This window comes from Sus scrofa, chromosome 1 (assembly GCF_000003025.6).
Source record: "Sus scrofa isolate TJ Tabasco breed Duroc chromosome 1, Sscrofa11.1, whole genome shotgun sequence".
Classification (NCBI taxonomy): Eukaryota; Metazoa; Chordata; class Mammalia; order Artiodactyla; family Suidae; genus Sus; species Sus scrofa.
In genome coordinates this window covers 180,464,815-180,488,348 of record NC_010443.5, presented here as the reverse complement: position 1 = coordinate 180,488,348, position 23,534 = coordinate 180,464,815, and the positions used below count along the sequence as shown (strand labels likewise).

The 23,534-nt window shown below is 38.5% G+C and overlaps 1 protein-coding gene across 30 annotated transcripts in view; it reads left to right on the top strand.

The window, feature by feature from the left end:
* Positions 1-11,080, top strand: part of NIN (ninein) — a 144,712-nt gene extending 133,632 nt beyond the window's left edge. For 16 of the 30 annotated variants that reach the window (XM_021101637.1, XM_021101606.1, XM_021101660.1 and 13 more), the window contains 2 exons: positions 3,733-3,846; positions 6,507-8,591. In XM_021101637.1, coding sequence (XP_020957296.1) covers positions 3,733-3,846; positions 6,507-6,716 — 324 coding nt within the window. In that variant the 3' untranslated portion in view covers positions 6,717-8,591. Of the gene's footprint in view, positions 1-3,732; positions 3,847-6,506 lie in introns of all 30 variants that reach the window. The other 14 variants (XM_021101716.1, XM_021101678.1, XM_021101685.1 and 11 more) reach the window with 2 other exon arrangements.

Here is a 23,534-nt window from a genome sequence, read left to right as displayed (position 1 = left end):
TGAATTAGCATTATTCCAGCTCACTGCCAGACACATATTACCTAGGTTTTCTAATAATTATTTCTCTTTAGTACTTTGTTCATTATCCTCCTCTTTCAGAAGTCTCTTAACTGTTTGGTCTTTCCCATTTAGTTTATTCAGAATTAGGAATAAAATTTCAAATATTCAGTTTGTCGTAATCTAAATTAGTTCATTCTAGTTTGGATGCTCTTCTTCTGTTTCAAATACCCTTCCTCTCTGTTGACATCTGACAAGGAATTTCCCAATTCTTTATCTGTAATCAAATTGGCTCGAAGTGGCTTTGCAAAGTCACATTAGCACCATAATTAAACGTTGGTGTATTTCTGTTTTCTTCTGCTACTAGTATATATCTAAGCTTTTGTGTGACATACTCTTGTCATCTATTCTTTTTAATAAAAGCTTAAAATCCATGTTTTTGGAGGCTTTCTACATTCCATTTCAATTTCCAAATACTAAAATTTAATTCACAAATTAAAACTGTGATGGTGGGTGCTGGACAGATGCTTCCACTCTTCATTAAAGAACTGAATTATTAAACTTGACCACAGTTTTTAATGGACATTATCCAAATGATTAGGCTAAGATCCTACTCCCTGCCCTCTCATACACACTATTTTCAAAGCTTGCTCTTCCCAACCCACCCACCAATGTGTAAAAGTAAAAAATACCCTTTTACTCCAATTACTTCAAGATTAGATAGACAGGAGTTCCCATCATGGTGCAGTGGAAGTGCATCCACTAGGAAGCATGAGGTTGTGGGTTTGATCCCTGGCCTTGCTCAGTGGGTTAAGGGCCCAGCTTTGTCATGTGCTGTGGTATAGGTCACAGATGCGGCTCAGATCTGGCGTGGCTGTGACTGTGGTGTAGGCCGGCAGCTACAGCTCCGATTCAACCCCTAGCCTGAACCAACATATGCCGTGGGTTCGGCCCTAAAAAGACGGGGAAAAAAAAAAAAAAAAGGCTGGTAGACAAAAATTAAGACTTTTGTACCCAGGAGTTCCCGTCGTGGCGCAGTGGTTAACGAATCCGACTAGGAACCATGAGGTTGCGGGTTCGATCCCTGCCCTTGCTCAGTGGGTTAACGATCCGGCGTTGCCGTGAGCTGTGGTGTAGGTTGCAGACGCGGCTTGGATCCCGCGTTGCTGTGGCTCTGGCGTAGGCTGGTGGCTACAGCTCCGATTCAACCCCTAGCCTGGGAACCTCCATATGCCGTGGGAGCAGCCCAAGAAATAGCAACAACAACCAAAAGACAAAAAAAAAATAATAATAATAAAAAATTTAAAAAATTAAAAAAAAAGACTTTTGTACCCAAAAAATAAATAAATTCAGCCAGATGGCAGGGTGGACTGCTTACTGCTCTCATTTAGAATGCCATGAAGGCTCTCCTGTTTCTGGTAACTGAACTGACATTACTTTTAAGATTACAGAATATTAGAATCTGCATGTTGTCTCTGTGTGTGGAGTGATGTGATTTCTTCTGCTTTGTGTTGCTTCACCTGCATATGTAGAAATGATGTGTGCTTTTAAAAATTGTTTGCATTATAAATGTGTGAATTTAGACTCCTCCCATAAAACCTAATTTTGACATCAGGGTGAAGTGTACCACTTGCCTTCTTTCTCTAGGCCTTGCTACCGGAGCAGCAAGCAGTGCATGCAGATTCCTACAGAAGGATTGGGCACCTGTGAAAACTGGGCTGTTATTGATGGCATTTCTTACCATGGCAGATACTCAAATGCACACACCCACACACACCACACAAACACAGAGACAAAGCTGAGAAATGTTTTGGAATCAAGTGCTCTTCTAAGTTTATTATTATTTATTGTTAAGCCTTTGCAGTATTATGTTTCTTATTTATGTAGAAATGACAGATTTTGTGAATCAAATTCACAAATTTCAGTTTGTTACAAATAATTATTTATACCTTTAAAGAGTGTGGATTTGAGATTCTTGAAAGGATATATTCTATATATTTTCTCATTCCATATGTTGTAACTATTTTTAACAGAAGGTACTACTTTTATATATGGAATTTGAAGAAAATCAGGGTTATTTATACTCTTTTGTATAAGATGTATAATACTTTTTTGACAGGAAAAAAATTTTTGATGAAATAAAATAAATTTTAAATATAGGACTGCTTTTGTTTTTCCTCTTTCCCCACTTTTTTGCCATGCCCCATGTTCTTCCAATTAAGGAGGGGGGGGTTGTTTTTTTAAGACAGGTGGAAATCAGGCGTTTTACATTTGTGTTTGAACTTTAAAAAGCCATTGTATCTTTTTAAATGTAGGATTTTACTTATTATTTTTGGCCATGCTCACAGCATGCAGATGTTCTTGGGACAGGGATCAAACCTGTACCACAGCAGTGATTAATGCCAGATCCTTAACCTGCTGAGTCACCAAGGAACTCCCCTAAAATATCAGATTTTAGGGAGCTCCTAGTATGGTGCAATGGGATGGGCAGTGTCTTGGGATTGCTGGGGTGCAGGTTCCATCCCTGGTCTAGCACAGTGGGTTAAGGACCCAGCATTGCCGCATTTGTGACTGGGGTCATGACTGCAGCTCGGATCTGATCGCTGGCCTGCAAGCTCCATATGCCACAGAGCGGCAAAAAATGAAAATAATTAGGTGTTCTTAGGACCTGGTTTCTTGAAATTTCTGTACTGGCATTTTGCCTACTACAGTTTTTGTCTTTAAATTAATTGCATGGCTTTTTTGTTTCTTTTCTGTTTGGATAAATGCTAGTATTTAATATTCAAACAAATGTTGGCTTTCCAACTCACGTTTGGTCATTTGTGTGCTTTTAAAGGATGCCTTTTTGGGAGTATTTTTAAGGACAGATTATGATATCAGCCATTAACACCTGAGGTTTTCTCAAACATTTAAAGAACTTTTTAATATCTGAAATGCTTTATGTGAACATTTTGGTGGACTGGGAGAAGGGGCATTCAGTTGCACTCTAAATAAAATCTTTCTAGTTCCCTCTGCTCTCTAAAACCCACATACTCCTTATTCCATCACTGTTGTATGAGGAGAGGAGAAGCCAGGGTTCTTTTTCTGTCTTACTATTTTATCTAGGAGTTCTTTATAGGGAGAAAATTTTCAATTTTAAATCTGTTCTAATGATAAACCCCTCCAAACCCCAATATTTCCTTTACTTTGACAAGTCAAAATGTGAAACCAATTAACTAACATAATTAGCAGGAAGAGGTTATTAGAAATACACGCTCACAGTAATCACCCATGTCAAAGGAAAAACAGACACACATATTACAAGTTGACTGGAAATGTTAAGCAATACTGAATAAACTCAGTTTTTATTTTGTTGTTGAGAGGCCCACAGTATGGCAAAAATCCAAATTACAAAACAAAGACCAATAACCATCTTTTAATTTACTTTGGATACCTATTTTAGTAAAAGAAGTACACCCAGGTCTTAAATTATGGGTTTTAAGAATTTTGCTTTATCTCAGGGGAAGATGGTAACACAGGTAAGATTCTTTTTTTTTTATCTTTGATTCTTTCTCTGATAGGTTTACTTTCCTAACATGTGCAGCCCATACAGTGTTCAGAACTCCCATTTCATCACAAATCCACCCTTCTTGTTACAAAGGCAAACATGTGCTGGCCTTTCTCTAGGCATCTTATGGGAATATTAACTACCATCATTTTCAAATGATAATATACTTTTTTTTTTCTTTCCTTCAGGAAAACCAGGAACACCTGGTAACTGTGATGGAGGAAAGAATGATGGAAGTTGAACAGAAATTGAAACTGGTGAAAAGGCTTCTTCAGGAGAAAGTGAATCAGCTCAAAGAACAAGTGAGCCTCCCAGGTCATCTCTACCTACCCACTCACATTCCACTTTTAAGTTCAGTTTCACATTCCTTTATTGCTATTAACTTGTTAACTTTTGTTATCTAGTAGAGGCAAATTCTATTATAAATGTTTAGAAGAATTTAGGATTCACTCTCCCATACCATTTCAAAAATATGAATTCTGTATATCCATTTTTTTCCAAAGCTCTTTTGAGTCATATGTTTGTCTACAGTTTTAAAAATGTGTATTTGCTAATTGTAACTCACATGGACCTAAAGCATTTCTAATGATGTTCAACTCAAATTTTTATCAAAAAAAATTTTTTTTGCCCAAGAGAGGAAATATTGCTAAATTTAAATAAAAAGAAAATACATATTGGTCAAGAAAAAATTGGGGGATGATAAATGTACCTTTAGCTTTCCTTTTTGGAACAACTATGACAACTTCAAAAACTACCTATGGCTGTGACCAGATTCCAAAGGCTTTTTTTTTTTTTTTTTCTTTTTTTTTTTCCCAGGGCCGTACCCAAGGCATATGGAGGTTCCCAGGCTAGGGGTCTAATCGGAGCTGTAGCCACTGGCCTATGCCACAGCCACAGCAACACGGGATCCGAGCCACATCTGCGATCTACACCATAACTCACGGCAACACCGGATCCTTAACCCACTGAGCGAGGACACAAAAACCCACAACCTCATGGTTCCTAGTCAGATGCGTTAACCACTGAGCTACGACGGGAACTCCCAAAAGGCTATGTTTCACGTAAGAATCCAAACTTTGAATTCCAGGACCACTGAGTAGCCTGATCCTTTTTCCTAATGGCAGCAGGTGTGGCCTCAGTGTTTAAAAATTATTTGTGCATCTGCTGAAGAGATATCCAAAAAGGACTACTTTCTGGGAAAGTTCTACAACTTCTCTGGAATCTAACATTGAATAGAACTGTGGCAGGGGGTGGGAAGGTGGAAAACGCCCAACCTGCTTTTCTAAATACATAAAATCTAAGAATAATCCCAAGAGAAAGACTTAATGCAAAGGTAGACAGGAACTTTCCTTTGCCCTGTATCTTAATATACAGGATGGAAAAAAGCCCTGTACAATAAGCATTTATATTATTCAACACATAGTTATTTACTGCAAGCCAGGTCCTGTTCTAAGCACCAGAGATACATCAGTGAACAAAACAAAAATCCCTGCCTAGATGGAGAATAATTCACCTACAAGGTACTAAGCATTTGGCCAGGTAGCAGTTTCAAAATTAAGGAAAATGGGTAACACATAGGGTATGGACATCAACAAACACTTTGTCGTTAGCAATTCATCCTGTTCTGAGAGAAGCAAAAGAAATGAGAGATAGAGGAGTTCCCGTCGTGGCGCAGTGGTTAACGAATCTGACTAGGAACCATGAGGTTGCGGGTTCGGTCCCTGCCCTTGCTCAGTGGGTTAACGATCCGGCATTGCCGTGAGCTGTGGTGTAGGTTGCAGACGCGGCTCGGATCCCGCGTTGGTGTGGCTCTGGCGTAGGCTGGTGGCTACAGCTCCGATTCGACCCCTAGCCTGGGAACCTCCATATGCCGCGGGAGCGGCCCAAGAAATAGCAACAACAACAACAAAAAGACAAAAAAAAAAAAAAAAAAGAAATGAGAGATAGAGAGGAGCAGTCACGGTCTTATGTGCTAAGCCACAGAGTCTGAATTTCATTCTGTAGTAGAAGTCATCAAAGTGTTGTTATTGTTGTTTTTAATGACAGGGAGGAAATGAAGGAGGAATCGTTGTATTGAAACTGTTTAGTAAAGGAGTTCCTGTTGTGCCTCAGCACTAACAAACCCGACTAGTATCCATGAGGACTAGGGTTTGATCCTTGGTCTCACTGAGTGGCTTAAGGATCCACATTGTCCTGAGCTGTGGTGTAGGACGAAGACATGGCTTGGATCCCACTGTGGCGTAGGGTGTGGCCCTAAAAAGACAAAAACAAAACAAACAAAAAAACCTAGTTCAGTAAAGAGTAAATTAGTATAATGTTAAACTTGCCTGTCATCTAAGGTCTGGGCTTCTTTGTAATAGTCTTTATCATTACCCTCTGAAATGCTATTGTGTAAGTTATTTAGCCACTCCTTAATTTTCTTTATTCCTTTAAACAATGATAGTTGTAGATGCCTCACTTGAAATTGGGTATAAAATGAGTTAAAGGTATAAAGAGGGAAGGGATATTGGAAGATATTAACTAATAGGAGCAATAATATTATCCCAAGACTGCTGACAAGTTTTCCCATCCCAACCCTGACTATTTATTCTAACTACAAGGATTAGAATATATCTCTTAGACAAAGTTTTATACAAAGAGGAAGAGTTAAGGAAAAGTAATTGCCCAAATCATATCTCTTTGTTATATAAGCCAAATTTAAAAATAATCAGTAGGTTGTATATAGTTAAGAACAGGGTTAAACACAATTCATGCCCTACACCTCAGAAATTTAAATTATAAAAGTTGTTTTGATATTTTTAGAGAATGAATAAAGGAAAAAACCACCTTCCTTTTTAAGCCCTCAAATATCAATTTGTCCTTTTTACTAATAACTTTTTTATAAACAACTGTCCTTATGCCAGAACTTGAATTTTAAAAAATTACAGAAATGAAGTCAAGATGTTTCTGGTTCTGTTTCTAGCTCTGCAAGAATACTAAAGCAGATGCAATGGTGAAGGATTTGTATGTTGAAAATGCCCAGTTATTAAAAGCTCTGGAAATGACTGAACAGCGACAAAAAACAGCAGAGAAGAAAAATTACCTCCTAGAAGAGAAGATTGCCAGCCTCAGTAACATAGTCAGGAATCTGACACCAGCACCACTGACTTCTACACCTCCCCTGAGGTCATAGCCAAGCCAAAGAAAAACTCATAGTTGTGCACTTTACTGACATGAATGAAACATTTCAGTTTGTTCTCTCAACCTTTTTTAAAAAACAAAACAAAACCTTTGATGGCTTAAAGTTAATAAGCCTAACCTAAAACATGTAGCAACATAATTAAAATCTTAATTTATTGTAATTAGGTTTTCGAAATAGACTGTAATGGGTATTGCAAACAAATACATATTTTGCTGTCTAAATTATTCCCTACTTCGATTAAAAAAAAAAATTCTAACAGCCACCAAGAAGGTAATGGGAAAACAACTGAAGACTTTCTGGCCTGGAAACTTCCTCATGCTGTGGGCATGGCCATAATACAAAACAGCAACAAAAAAAAAAATTAAAACCCCAATTTTGAATGAGTTTAAAAAATCGTTATTATATATGTTTATATGTAAATTGCAGATATTTTAAATTTGAGATATTATGAGTTTTTATTTTTATTTTAAAACCAAATGCATGTTTTCTTACACATTTAAATATGGAAAAGTCATTCTGTTTCTAACGGGTTTGGGTTTTTGAACTAATTGGTAGACTTACTGTTCGGTAGCAGAAGCTGGACTCGGTAGCCACTGAGGTCAGAGAAGCCTTAGAGTCCTTAGAACTCTATCTTCTCCACCTGTGACAGTATTATGACTCTTGATGTATCACAGATTTAAAACTGATTTACTCAACTACACTGCTACCTAATGCTACCTATTACTCTCTTTAAACAGTCGTGGGTTTTTTTGTTTTTTGTCCTTCTTAGAAGTTTCATTTTGGAGCTTGTTTAAGGAATGGATAAAGCCACATTTGAACTATAGGGTAAGCACTGAACAAACTGTTTTGGAGTAAACAGCTACTCTTAGAAAAGAAAGAGAAGCAGATTCTCTTAAAGACTTGGAGTTCATGAACTTATATTTGGGGTTGCCTCAAGAACTCAGGGAACAATACTTTAAGCCGTTTTTCTCAAATATCATAGGGCCTCTTTAAGAATTTGAAACATATAAATTATGTGACCTTATTTATTTGTCTTACATTTAGAGCCATAGTGGGATTTTTATTTCTACCTTTTCAGTGAATTTTACCTTCTGAAAAAAGGCCTTAATTTTAGAGTTAAAGACTTCTAACATAAGGAAGACTTATTTGCTAGTTTGTTTGATATAGGTCAAAATGTCTATGCTTCCTCTTCCTCTGCACGGCAAATCCTGATCTTAAGAATTTCTTATTGTGATAAGAATTGGCATGCCATCTGAGGTAAAGGAGTGCCAAACAGGATTTTCCATTCAGTCTCAAGACTAGATAGAGCATTATAGAATAGTAATAAACATTTTGGATAACTTCCCTCCCCCCAAGTAAAATCTCTGCTGCTAGCATATTTCAGCCTGTGGGTAGAGTACTTACTATGTTTGGGACACAAAGCTAATCACAGCCACCTGTTTGCTTTTGTGGAAGAGTAATTAGATCAGAAAATACACTTTGATGAATTCAAGAAAAGCCAAGTCCATTGAGTTTTAAGAGGTATGACAACAAAATCAAACACTGCTTTATGGGCAGGAACAAAAGATGAAGCAAATTCCTTAAGAGAACATGTCAGGAGTTCCTGCTTTGGTACAGTGGGTTAAGAATCCGACTTGCAGGGAGATCTCAATGTGGCTCAGCGGGTTGAGGACCTGATGTAATCTCTGTGAGGATGTGAGTTCCAATCCCTGGCCTTGCTCAGTGGGTTAAGGATCCTACATTGCTGCAAGCTGCAGTGCAGGTCATAGATGCTGCTTGATCTGGTATTGCTATAGCTGTGGCCTAGGCCCACAGCTGCAGCTCCAATTCAACCCCTAGCTCGGGAAATTCCATATCCCACAGATGACCATTAAAAAAAAAAAAAAATCTGACTGCAGTGGCTTAGGTCACCATGAAAGCCTGGGTTTGAGCCGATCTGGTGCAGGGTTCATGCAGCTGTGGATCAGATTCAATCCCGAGCCTTGGAACTTCCATATACCACGAGTAAGACCATTAAAAAAAAAAAAAAAAAAAAAGTCAGAAACTCAATTTCAACAAGATAATTTGCATTAAGGAACTTTATGGAGTTCCTTGGGCTTTACCATTTACTATTAGGTCCACGTGCCAACACAGGAATCCTTGCTACAGCAAGCCCTGAGAAGGCAAGCTCATTTGTGGGAACAGAGAAGTTCACACTCAAGAAGCAGACTTTTTCATTTTTGGACAGCTCTATTGTCAAAATTTCTTATTTTCCTCTGGAAAATAATAAATTTTAATCCTTCCCTATAATTACACTTCAAAACATTTGATACTTGCAATCATGCCCTCCCTTATCTATCTTTTCCAGTGCAAACATTACTGGTAAACTCAACTACTTTTATGGCATTGACTTTAACAAAACAGTGGATAGGCCTAGGTATATTTATGTGATATGCTTTAAGGTTTTTGCCATAGAACTGAACACCATGTATATTTCTCAAATAGATGGCTTGGCATATGAATTTCTTTTTATTTTTTACATTATGAATAGTATAGGTTAATTTGTTTATTTCTTATAAATCTGTATTTATGTGTATATAAAATGCTGTACAATGAAATGTAAATATGACTTCTGGAAAGTTTTAGACTACATTTAGAATCCCTTTATCCAAAATCAAAATGCTGCTCAGATGAAAGTTAACGTCTAGGTGCTTACTTCTTGCTTTACTGCAAGCCTAAGATTGGGAAGAAAAAAATCAACATGTGAAATATATAATTACCTTAATTTTATATATTTGTGCAGCAGATTATTTTTGTAGACTAGAGTGGGAATTTAACTGGCAGTTTATAACATAGCTTATAGCTTTTAAAAGACCTTTTAAAGAGATTAGACTATTAAATGCTTAGATTTGCTTTCAGACTTTTAAGGGAACTCTTTAAAGTCATATAATGTATTATTTTATTGGCATTTAGCTTCTTGTTTATGAAGTCTGGTTGTTAAATTCTCTTGATTTCTTAAGAACAGTTACTTAAATTAGGCTTAGAATATAGGATCTTTATTTCAACCAAACAGAATCAAATTTGCCTTTGTAGGAGTTCCCATTGTGGTACAGCAGAAATGAATCTGATTAGGAACCATGAGGTTGCGGGTTTGATCCCTGGCCTTGCTCAGCGGGTTAAGGATCCAGCATTGTTGTGAGCTGTGGTTGCAGACGTGGCTTGGATCTGGCGTGGCTGTGGCGTAGGCCAACAGCTGTAGCTCTGACTGGATCCCTAGCCTGGGAACCTCCATATGCCATGGGTGCGGCCCTAAAAAGCAAAAAAAATCAAAATTTAAATTTGCCTTTGTAATAATATATTGCCCTTAGAAAAGGAAAATTTGGATAATAAAACTTAGATTGTTCTATTTGCTTTCTTCTGCTTTTCAGAAGCCTGAACTCTTAAGCTCACATTTGTAAAAGGAGAGAAGTAGGAGGGGAGAGGTAGAACCAACCACAGTATTTTATTTATTTTTTTAAGACTTACTAAACCCAGATTTTAAAACTATTTTACATGTCAATTCTTCCCAGAAGCTTCAAATGCATTGTATATATTAACCTTAAACATATTTTACGTAAAATAGGTCACAAAGTTATATAGGCTTTCAGGTTTTAGGTTTAGTTCTCACAATAATATACCAATATATTTCAATAATATACCAATACCCAGGGCAGGTATTATAATGAGGAACTTATATTTTCTGAAGAATGAAAAAGACTTTATGGTGGACTTTAACATGTGAAAATGAATTTTTTTTTTAATTTTTGTGATTTATTTTTTTCTGAAAGAAGGAAAAGAGAGACATGTTGCAATCATCAGCATCTTAAAGGTATTCCCACTCAAGCCAAGGCTAAGTGCTTCATGACAGTATTAAGCAAGTCTTGTTTTGAATGGATTACCTAATGACTCACTGGAATGATATAATTAACTACAGAAGTAATGCCAAAACTAAGTCAAAACCTGATAACCAAAGTATCCCTCATTATATCATATTTGGACCTATCTGAACATTTCAGCACTGCAAAATAGTTTTGGTTTATGACATATGGATAGCTATTTAATAGTAAACCCAAGTTAGCTTTTTGTTTGTCAGTTTTTTTTTTTTAATGATGTAAGTTAAATCTGTCCTTATGGGAAGACATTATCACAGCATGATTTAAGAGAACATTGGTTTTGTGAAGGAAAACTGAGTTCATCTAAAGCCACTGCTAGGATTCTTTTTATATAAAGATTAATGTGTATGTGTTTATATTGACTTTGTGTATTTCATCTTAGCTATACTATCTTAGAAAGATTTTACCATGAGCCTAAGATGTAAATAAATGATTTTGCAAACATGGCTCTTGTTTTCTGTGCACCCTGAACTGTTATAAACAGTTTCAGTATGTTTACCATAGGTCTTTAAAGTGAAAGTACCAAAACACTGCACTAAACACATTCTACAAATGCAGACTCTCAACCCCCCACCCCTACCCCACTCCTACAGAATCAAAGTCTGCATTTTTTTTTTTTAATCCCCAAATGATTTGTATGCAGGTTAGAACACTGGGACTCAAATCAAATTCTGTTGCAGAATGGATGACTTTCACACTGGCCAGTTTGAGATCCCTGTATCCTGTGGTGGTTCATAATTTACTTCTAAAATCTTGAGAGCCTCAGGTAAGGACCTGGTTAGAATTTTGAGTGCTGCAGAGGTGGCTTTATTTTATTAAGCTACATTTATGGGTGACTCAGACTTTTTTAGTTCAGCTGCTTATGAATGATGTGATATATGTAACTACTGGCACAAAAATTTAATCTGAAAGCACATTAGGTTAATATGCTGTGTACCAAAATGGAGAATGGAAATACTGGCCAAACTAGTCTCACAAGCCCTATTTTATTTGTAAAGATTTTTATATGAATCTCAAACTGCCTGTGAGTCAGGAACTATTATTATCCCCAATTTACAGATGAGAAAACTGAAACTTAGCAAAGTTATGCCTTACTCAAGGCCACAGAGCCAGCTACATAGGGAGGTGACTTAGGACTCACTATGCAGATTTGTATTAGTATGTTGCAATAGGTATCAATTTCTCCTTTTGGCAAGCAACATTTAATTAGCCTCAATTGAATACCTACCATGTGCACTGCACTCAAAAGGAAAATAGAGGACTTCCCATCGTGGCTCAGCAGTTAACGAACCTCACTGGCATCCATGAGGATGCAGGTTCGATCCCTGACCTCAGTTAAGGATCCAGCATTGCTGTGCGCTGTGGTGGCTACAGCTCAGATTTGACCCCTAGCCTGGGAACCTCCATATGCTGCAGGTGCGGCCCTAAAAAGAGAGGAAGACAAAAAAACAAAAAATAGAAAAAAAGTTGTTTTCTATTTATAATCCAGGGTAGAGTATTAAGATTTATGTACAACAAATTAGAAAAAAATACATCACGAGGACTGGGACAAGACAGCAGAGTAGGACTTAAGCTCAGCTTCTCTCATGGAAACACCAAAATTACAACTAGACACTGAACAACCATCAATAAAATAGACTAGAAACTACCAAAAAAGATACCCTACATCCAAAAACAAGCCACATCGAGACAGTAGGAGGGGCACTTTCAGAAAACAACTATGTCACAGAGGTTCTCCCACAGGAGCGAGCATTCCAAACCCCACATCAGGTTACCAAGCCCGAGGATATGGCATTGGGAGAAGCCCCCAAAGCATTTGGGATTGAAGGCCAGTGGGGCATGAGCACAGGAGCGCCACAGGACTGGGGGAAATAGAGACTACGCTCTTGAAGGGCACACACAGGATTACATGTGCACTGGGTCACAGGGCAAAGCAGGGACTCTGCATCAAACGTACCCGTGGGTCTTGAAGAGTATCCTAGGAAAGGAGGGGGCAGCAGTGGCTTATTGTAGGGGCAGGACATTGGAGGTAGAGGTCCCCTGGAGGCTATCATTTTGGAAAAACCTGGCCCTCCACATCAGGATGGAAAAGCCCCAGTCCAAACAACAAAGAGGCAGAGAACACAGCCCCACCCATCAGCAAACAGACTACTTAAAGTCCCCTTAGGCACAGAGCTGCCTCTAATCACACCCAGAGACAAAGCCCCACCCATAAGAGTGACAAGACTCAGCACTACCCACCAGTGGTCAGGAACCAGTCCCTCTCAACTACAAGCCTGTAACAAGCCCGTAACAAGCCCCTGTATCAACTTCCCCCACAGGGGCAGACAGCAGAAGCAAGAAAGGCTACAACCCTCTAGCCTGCAAAAATAGTCCAGACGAAAAGCTATACAAAATGAAAGGGCAGAGGAATATAAACCAGATGAAGGAATTAGACAACAGCTCAGAAAAACAGCAAAGTGAACTGGAGATTAGCAGCCTCCATGAAAAAGCCTTTAGAATAATAATAGTCAAGATGAGCTAAGATCTAGGGAGAAAAAAATGGAGGCAGGGATTGACAGAAGATATGTTGAACAAAGATTTAAAGACAAAACAAGTAGAGATCCAAAATTCAGTAAAAAAATCTACTAAAAGATTTTATAACTATTGAAATAAGATAGAAAAGGCTAGAGAAACTATTTGAAGAAATAGTAGCTTAAAAATTCCCTAACATGGGAAAGGAATCACTCACTCAAATCCAGGAAACAAATGAATACCACACAAAATAAACCCAAGGAGGAACACCCAGACACACAGAGTAATCAGATTGACCAAAATTAAGAGAGAAAATATGAAAGCATCAAGGGAAAAGCAACAAACATACAAGGAAAGCCCATTAGGTTGTCACTGATTTTTCAGTTGACAAACTACAGCCCAGAAGGCAGTCGCATGATATACTTAAAGTGATGAAAGGAAAAATCCTCCAATTAAGGCTACATAGCAAGGTTCTCATTCAGATTTGAAAGATAAGTCAAAAGCTTTACACATAAGCAAAAGATTAAGAGAATTCAGCACCACTAAACCAGCTTTACAACAAACACTCCATTTATAGCAATGGACAGATCATTCAGACAGATAATCAACAAGGAAACACAGGCCTTAAATGATGCATTAGACCAGATGAACTTAATAGATATTTACAGAATATTCCACCCCAAAGCAGCAGAATACACATTCTCCTCAAGCACAAATGGAACATTCTCTAGAACAGATCATATACTGGGCCACAAATCGAGCCTCTGTAATTTTTTTAAAAATTGCAATCATATCAAGCATCTTTTCTGACCATACTATAAGGCTAGAAATCAACAACAAGAAAAAACTGCAAAAAACAAACACATGAAGACTAAACAACATGCTACTACTAAACAACCAATGGATCACTGAAGAAATCAAATGGGAAATTAAAAAATATCTAGAAGCAAATGACATCAAACACTCAACAATCCAAAACCTATGGGAAGGTTTTACACAGCAAAAGAAAACATAAAAAAAAAAAAAAGACAATCTACAGAATGGAGTTTCAAATGATGCAACTGACAAGGGCTTAATTTCTAAATAGACAAACAACTTATACAAGTCAACAGCAAAAAAAACCAGCAATCCAATTGAAAAATGGGCAAAAGACGTGAATAGACATTTCTCCAAAGAAGATATACAGATAGCCAATAAGCACATGAAAAAAATGCCCTAAATCACTGATTATTAGAGAAATGCAAGTCAAAACTACTATGAGATACCACCTCACACCAGTCAGAATGGCAATCATTAATAAGCCCACAAATAACAAATGCTGGAGAGGGTGTGGAGAAAAGGGAACTCTCCTACACTGTTGGTGGGAATGTAAATTGGTATACCCACTGTGGAATACTGTATGGAGGTACCCCAGAAAACTAAATATAGAACCACCATATGACCCAGCAATCCTACTCTTGGGCATATATCCAGACAAAACTTTCCTTGAAAAAAGATACATACACCTCTATGTTCATAGCAGCACTATTCACAATAGCCAAGACATGGAAATGACCTAAATGTCCATTGACAAATGAATGGATTAAGATGTGGCATATATACATTATGGAATACTACTCAGCCATAAAGAACAAAATAATGCCATTTGCAGCAACATGGATGGAACTAGAGACTCTCCTACTAAGTGAAGTAAGTCAGAAATAGAAAGACAAATACCATATGGTGTTGCTTATATCTAGAATCTAGTATACGGCACAAATTAACCTTTCCACAGAAAAGAAAATCATGGACATGGAGAACAGACTTGTGCTTACCAAGGGGGTGGGGGAGGGCGTGGGATGGACTGGGAATTTGGGGTTAGTAGATGCAAACGATTGCATTTGGAATGGATAAGCAATGAGATCCTGCTGTATCTCGTCATTCATGATGGAGCATGATAATGTGAGAAAAAGAATGCATATAAGTGTATGTGTCACTGGGTCACCTTGCTGTACAGTAGAAAATTGACAGAACACCATAAACCAACTATGATGGAAAAAATAAAAATCATTTAAAAAAAAAAAACCTATGGGAAGCAGCAAAAGAAGTTCTAAGAAGAAAGTTTATGGCAATACAAATGCCTATCTCAGGAAAAAAGAAAAACTCTCAAATAAACAACCCTAACCTTACACCTAAAGCAACTAGAAAAAGAAGAAGCAACAAAACCCAAAGGGAATAGTAATAAAGAAATAATAAAGATCAGAAAAGGAATAAATGAAACAAATGAAAAAAACCACAGAAAAGATCAATTAAACTAAAGCTGGTTCTTTAAAGAGATCAACAAAATTGATAAACCCTTAGCCAGACTCATCAAGAAAAAAAGAGAGAGGACTCAAATCAATAAAATTAGAAATGAAAAAAGAAATTACAACAAACATCACAGAAATCAAAGGATAATATGAGACTACTCCTAAAAGAAACAGACAAATTCTTAGAAAGATACAGTCTTCCAACACTAAACCAGAAAGAAACAGAAAACATAAATGGATTAATTATAAGTACTGAAATTGAAACTGTGATTTAAAAACTTCCCACAAACAAAACTCCAGGACCAGACAGCTTCACAGTTGAATTCTAACAAACGTTTAGAGACGAGTTAACACTTATACTTCTGAAACTTTTCCAAATAAACTGCAGAGGAAGGAACACTTCCATACTTATTCTCTGAGGCCACCCTTACCCTGATACCAAAACCAAAGAAACCACAAAAAAAGAAAATTACAGGCCAATATCACTGATGAACACAGATGCAAAAATCATCAACAAAATACTGGCAAACTGAATCCAGCAATAGAGTAAAAGGATTGTACATGACAATCAAGTGGGATTTATCCCACAGATGTGAGGATTTTTCAATATCAGCAAATCAATCAGTGTGAGACACCACATTAACAAACTGAAGAATAAAAAACCATATGAGGAGTTCCTGTCCTGGCTTAGTGATTAACGAATCCCACTAAAAACCATGAGGTTGCAGGTTCGATCCCTGGCCTTGCTCAGTGGGTTAAGGATCCGGTGTTGCCATGAGCTGTGGTGTAGGTCACAGATGCAGCTCAGATCCCATGTTGCTGTGGCTCTGGCGTAGGCTGGTGGCTACGACTCCGATTTGACCCCAGCCTGGTAACCTGCATATGCCATGGGAGCGGCCCAAGAAATGACAAAAAAAAAAAAAAAAAAAAAAAAAAAAGCCATATGATTCTCCCAATAGATGAAGAAAAAGCTTTTGACAAAATCCAGCACCCATTTCTGATAAAAATCCTCCATAAAGTAGGCACAGAGGGAAACTAACTCAACATAATAAAGGCCATGTATGACAAACCCACAGCTAACATCATTTTGTCAATGGTGAAACGCTGAAAGAATTCCTACTAAGATCAGGAACAAAACAAAGAATACTGCTCTTTCCACTTCTAGTCAAGTCCTAGCCACAACAATCAGAGAAGAAAAAGAAATAAAAGAAATCCAAAATGGAAAGGAAGAAATAAAACTATCACTATTTGCAGATGACATGATACTGTACCTAGAAAATCCAAAAGATGCTACCACGAAACTGTTAGAGCCCATTAATGAATTTGGTAAAGTTGCAGGATACAAAATTAATAAAAAGAAATTGACTGTACTTCTATATACTAACAATGAAATGTCAGAAGGAGAAATTAGGGGAAAAAATCCCACTTGCCATTGCATTAAAAAGAATAAAATACCTAGGAATAAACCTACCTGAAGAGCCAAAACACCTGTACTCTGAAAACTGTAAGATGCTGATTTAAAAAATCAAAGCAGACACAAACAGATGGAAAAATATACTGTGTTCATGGATTGGAAGAATCAATATTGTCAAAATGAGTATATGACCCAAGGCAATCTACAAATTCAACTCAATCCCTATCATTACCAACGGCATTTTTCACAGAAGTAGGTCAAAAAAATTTTTAATTTGTATAGAAACTTGAAATACCCCAAATAGCCAAAGCAATCCTGAGAAAGAAAAATGCAGCTGGAGGAATCAGGCTCCCTGAGCTCAGACTATACTACCAAGCTACAGTCAACAAAAAAGTATGGCACTGGCACAAAAACAGTAGATCAATGGAACAGGACAGAAAGCCCAGAAATAAACCCAAGCATCTGTGGTCAATATGACAAAGGAGGCAAAAATATACAATGGAGAAAAGATAGTCTCTTCAGTAAATGGTGCTGAGAAAACTGGACAGCTACAAGCAAAAGAATGAAAGTAGAATATTCTCTAACACCATACACAATGCACTCCATTGTTCATTGTAGCACTATTTACAATAGCTAAGACAATGGAAGCAACCTAAATATCCGTCAACAGAGGAATGGGTAAAGAAGAAGTGGTACATATATGTAATGGAATATTACTCAGGCATAAAAAAGAATAATGCCATTTGCAGCAACATGGATAGACCTAGAAACTATCATGCTAAGTAAAGTTAGTCAAGCAATGAAAGACAAATATCTCATAATATCACCTATATATGGAATAATAATAATAATAATAAAAACTATACAGGAGATCCTGGTGAGAAGCAATGGGTTTGGCAGTGTCTTAGGAGCACTGGGACTCACAGACTTTGAAAAACGTATGGTTACCAAAGGGAACAGGTGAGAGGCTGGGAGGGAGGGACTGAGCATTTGGGAGAGGCATATGCACACTGAAGTATATGGAATGATTGGCCAATGGGGACCTAGCCGTATAGCACAAAGAAGTCTACCCAGCATTCTTTGATAATCTATGTTGGAAAAGAATCTGAGAGAGAATGGATATATTTATATGTATGACTTGGTTACTCTGTTGTACACCAGAAATTATCACAACCTTGTAAATTAACCATATTTCAATAAAACTTTAAAAAAGAAAAGTAAAAAACCACACTGGGCACTAAGATAAGGAAGATTAGTGTCCATAAGTGCTTTAATACAAAAAATGGAGAAGTTCTTAACCAAGTATTAAATATGATCCTGCACTTAACTGAGATTAGTGTAAACTGTTAGTTTCATACCCTCTTTTATTCATTTTGCATTGAATAAAGTCTTATTTTTCTAATATATACCTGATATCCATTTTATCTGATATCTAAGACAGAATTTTGACCTAAATGCACAATGTCTATAACCTGTGGATTGAAAAGTTAAATTTAATATATAAAATATAAGTCACAAAAATGTTTATTCATTGTTTAGTTTTGCCTCATTTGCAAATCAAGTAAAATGGCTATTTTTGACAAATGGATGTGTTAAAAAATTAAAACTTGAAAAAGGGAATTATAAAACTGACTTAAAAGGACACAAGAAAGCAGAGTAGAAGGACCTGAGCTCTTCTCCTCTCATGAAGAAAAAAAAGACTAGAAACTACAAAAAAGATATTCTATATCCAAAGACAAAGAAAAAAAAAGAGCACCAGAATGAAATGGTAGGAAGGTGCATTTACAATGCAATCAAATCCAATACATACCAGGTGGGTGACACACAAACTAGAAAATAATTATATTGGAGACTCAGGAGTTCTGAGCCCTTTGTCAGGCTCCACAGCCTGGGAGTCTGTCATTGGAATGAAGAGCCCCCAGAGCATTTGGCTTAGCACTGGTACCCAGGGTAAGGAGGTAACTCCACAGCAGCCCGTGCCTCTATGGTGGGTACCTCTAGTACCCACCTTTGGTACTTAGAAGGTCTCCTGGGGGGGTGTGGGGGGGTTGGCTATGGCTCACTGTAGGGGCAAGGACACTGGGGGCAGAGGCCCCAGGGAAAATTCATCAGTATGAATGAGCTCTCTCAGCGATCACTATTTTGGCACTGAGATCTGGATCCATCCAACAGCCTGTGGTTCTGGTGCTGGGAAACCTCAGGCTAAACAACCAACACGACAGGCCCTGCCCACTAGAGGGATAAGACCCAGCTCCACCCATCAGGGGATGGCAACAGTCTCTTCCACCAGGAAGCCTGCACAATCCCCTGGACCAAGCTCATCCAGTAGGTACAGACACCAGAAGCAAGAGTAACTGTGATCCTGCAGGCTACAGAACAGAGAACATAAATAGAGAAAGTCAGACAAAATGAGACCACAGAGAAGTATGTTCCAGATGAAGGAACAGGATAAAACCTCAGAAGAACAACTAAATAAAGCAGAAATAGGCAATCTACCCAAAAAAGAATTCAGAGTAATAACAGTAAAGACGATCCAAAATCTCTAAAAGAATGGAGACACAGACCAAGAAGATACAAGAAATGTTTAACAAAGAGTTGGGAGATTTAAAGAACAAACAGAAATCAAGGTAACAATCCCATCAACCTACCTAAAAAGGTACATAAACCTACCTAAAAAGGAAAAAGACCTGTGCTCTGAAAACTACAAAACACTGGTGAAAGAAATCAAAGATGATAAAAACAGATAGAAAGATATACTATGCTCTTGTTTTGAAAGAATCAATACTGTCAAAATGACTACATGCCCCAAGGCAATCTACAGATTCAATGCAATCCCTATCAATTACCAATTACATTTTTCACAGATCAAAAAATTTTTAGGAGTTCCCGTCGTGGCGCAGTGGTTAACGAATCCGACTAGGAACCACGAGGTTGCGGGTTCGATCCCTGGCCTCACTCAGTGGGTTAACGATCTGGCGTTGCCGTGAGCTGTGGTGTAGGTTGCAGACGTGGCTCGGATCCTGCGTTGCTGTGGCTCTGGCGTAGGCTGGTAGCTGCAGCTCTGATTGGACCCCTAGCCTGGGAACCTCCATATGCCACGGGAGCGGCCCAAGAAAAGACAAAAAAAAAAAAATTTAAATTTGCATGCAAACACAAAATACCCTGAGTAGCCAAAGCAACCATGAGAAAGAAAGATGCAGCTGAACGAATTAGGTGCCCTGATTTCAGACTATACTACAAAACTACAGTCATAAAAACAGTATGGAACTGGCACAAAAATATAGATTAATGGAATATGACAGAAGGCCAGAAATAAACCCATACACTTATGGTCAACTAATCTATGACAAAGGAGGCAAGAATACACAACAGATAAAAGACTGTCTCTTCAATAAGTGGTTCTGGAAAAACTGGATAACTACATGCAAGAAAATGAAATTACAACACTCTGTAACACCATACACAAAAATAAACTCACCATGGATTAAAGACCTAAATATAAGAGTAGATACTATATAACTCTTAGATGAGAACATAGGCAGAACACACTCTGTCATAAACTGCAGCAATATCTTCTCAGATCCACCTCCTATAAAAATGAAAATAAAAACAAAAATAAACAAATGGGACCTAATTAAACCTAAAAACTTTTTCACAGTAAAGGAAACCATAAACAAAATGAAAATACAACACACAGAATAGGAGACAGTATTTGCAAATGAAGCAACTCATAAGGGATCAATATCCAAAATATACAAAAAGCTCATGCAGCTTAATATAAAAAAAACAAATAATCTAATAAAAAAATAAGTAGAAGATCTATATAGACATGATCCAAAGTAGACATATAGGAATTCTCATCATGGCACAACCCATGGCAAACCAAACTAGGAACCATGAGGTTGTGGGTTCGATCCCTGGCCTCGATCAGTGGGTTAAGGATAGGGCATTGCTGTGAGCTGTGTGTAGGTCACAGATGCAGCTCAGATCCTGCATTGCTGTGGCTATGGCATAGGCAGGCAGGTGTAGCTCTGATTTGACCTCTAGCCTGGGAACCTCCACATGCCGCAGGTGCAGCCCTAAAAAGCAAACACAAAACAAAACAAAAGACAAAGTAGACATATAGATGGCCCAAACAAACACAAGAAAAGATGTTCAAAATCACTAATTATTAGGGCAATGGAAATCAAAACTACTATGAGGTGAGGGGTGATATCAAGGTGGTGGAGGAGAAAGACATGGCACTCACCTTCTCCCACAAAGACAATAAAAAATCTATATGTAGAAAAATATGCATGGAACATCTACTGAACACTGGCAGAAGACCTTAAACCTCCCCAGATGGCAAGAAACCCTCCACATAACTGCGTAGAACAAAAGGAAAAAAAGAGAGAAAAGGAATCAGGATGGAATTGGCACTCCTGAGAGCAAGCTGCAAAAGAGGAAAGGAACCCACACCTTGGAAGCCACCTGACAAGGAGGTCAGCCGAGTGAGAGGGACCTCAAAGCCTCAGAGAAAAGCATAGCAGCTGGACTGAAAAGGGCAAAGCAGAGAGAGAGCTGCACAGACCATCAGTACTACCACCCTCGATACCACAGCCTGAGACACTCGGAAGAGGGCTGGGCACTGAGACTCAGGTTCCGGAAGTCAGTTCTGGGGAGAGGACTAGGGTTGGCTATGTGGGGACAGTCTGAGGGGCTAGGGGACAGTGTGTCAAGGGCTGGGGAGCAGAGCACCAGAGCTGAGAGAACCCAGGAGGAGGTCTGGGCCCATAGGAGAAGAAAGATGCCATTTTTGGGGAGGGCAAGAGGAGAAGGGAGGACCACAATAGGAATATCTTTTCTTGTGATATGGGGACCCTTGGCGGATGGAGCTATGGGCAGCGAGGCCCAACCAGGTGCCTCTTGCCTCGTCCTCAGGTAGCAAGGGCAAACCACTGCAGTCAACTCAAACTCCGGAGGTGGGCATGAACCACCATGACTAGGGGTCTGAGAAGAGGCACCACTGCAGCACCAGTCACCTCAGATGTTGGCACAGAGGAAGGCACTGGAGTTGAGCACCACCCACTGTTGCTCTCACTCCCCTGGGAATGCACACACCATGCAGCTGCCACTGCCAAATGCTCCAGGGACCAAATACACCTGCCTGAGGGTCATTGGCACTTCCCAGAGCTCTGCAAGAAGGATAAGCCTGCATCACCTTCCTGTGGGTCTTTGCCACTGTCATGGGCCCAGTAACCAGTTACGGGCTACTAGCCCTGCCCACTGCCTCCATATCCCTGGAAGCACATGCAACACACTATCAAGAGTATAACAGCCTGTACACACTGAGGAAAGAGTCAGCAAGCATCCAAACCAAGGAGCTCTCACATCAAAAATAAATAATAAGCCCTCACAAAATACCCACAGGTGCTCTTGCATATAAATAGCCCTCCAAGAATACAGTAGTTTTTTCCCCTAAAATCACAGAATAAGAAAAATATAAGCAAAATAAAAAAGCTGTTTTAACCATTCCCACTTAAAAGAACAGGAGAATTCCCCTGAAGGAGCAAACAATGAAACAGACCTCTGCAGTCTAATAGCCACTGAGTTCAAACGAAAAGGACACAGTGAAAATATTTTAGGAATTAAGAATGAATATGAACAGTAATACATATTATTTCAGAAAATAACTAAAAAATATAAGGAGGAGCCAAGAAAAACTAGAAGATTCATTTTCTGAGACACAGCTGAGTTAAAGGCACTGAAGAGCTGCAGAGGAACAGAGGAATTAGTGACCTGGAAGACAGAATAATAGAAATCACCCAATCAGGACAACAGAAAGAGAAGCAAATGAAAAAAACATGAAAGCAATATATGAAATCTATGGGATAACATAAAGCAGGCCAATCTATGCATAAAAGGATTCTAGAGGAAGAAGAAAAAAAAAAAGGGAATTGAGGAGTTCCCGTTGTGGCGCAGTGGTTAACGAATCCGACTAGGAACCATGAGGTTGCGGGTTCGGTTCCTGCCCTTGCTCAGTGGGTTAACGATCCGGCGTTGCCGTGAGCTGTGGTGTAGGTCACAGACGCGGCTCGGATCCCGCGTTGCTGTGGCTCTGGCGTAGGCCGGCGGCTACAGCTCCGATTCAACCCCTAGCCTGGGAACCTCCATATGCCGCAGGAGCGGCCCCAGAAATAGCAAAAAGACCAAAAAAAAAAAAAGGGAATTGAAAATATATTTTAAGGAATTATGGCTGGCAAAGTTCCAAATCTAAAGGAAACAGTTGTCAAGATAAGGGAAGTACAGAGGGCCCCAAACAAGTTGAACTCAAACAAGCCCACACCAAGACATATTATAGTAAAAATGGCAAAAGCTAAAGATAAAAATAGAACTCTAAATGCAGCAAGAGAAAAACAAAAAGTTAATTACAACGGAACCCCAATAAGGCTATCAGCTGATTTCTCTACAGAAACAGTGCAGGCCAGAAGAGAGTGGCAAGATATATTCGAAGTTCTAAAAGGGAAAAATTTGCAACCTAGGATACTCTAGCCAGCAAGAATATCATTTAAAATAGAAAGATAAATAAAGAATTTCTCTAACAAACAAAAACCAAAAGAGAACAGCAATACTAAACCCATTCTAAATGAAATACTGAAAGGGATCTTCTAAATAAAAAAGAAGAGGAAATATGATGGAGGAA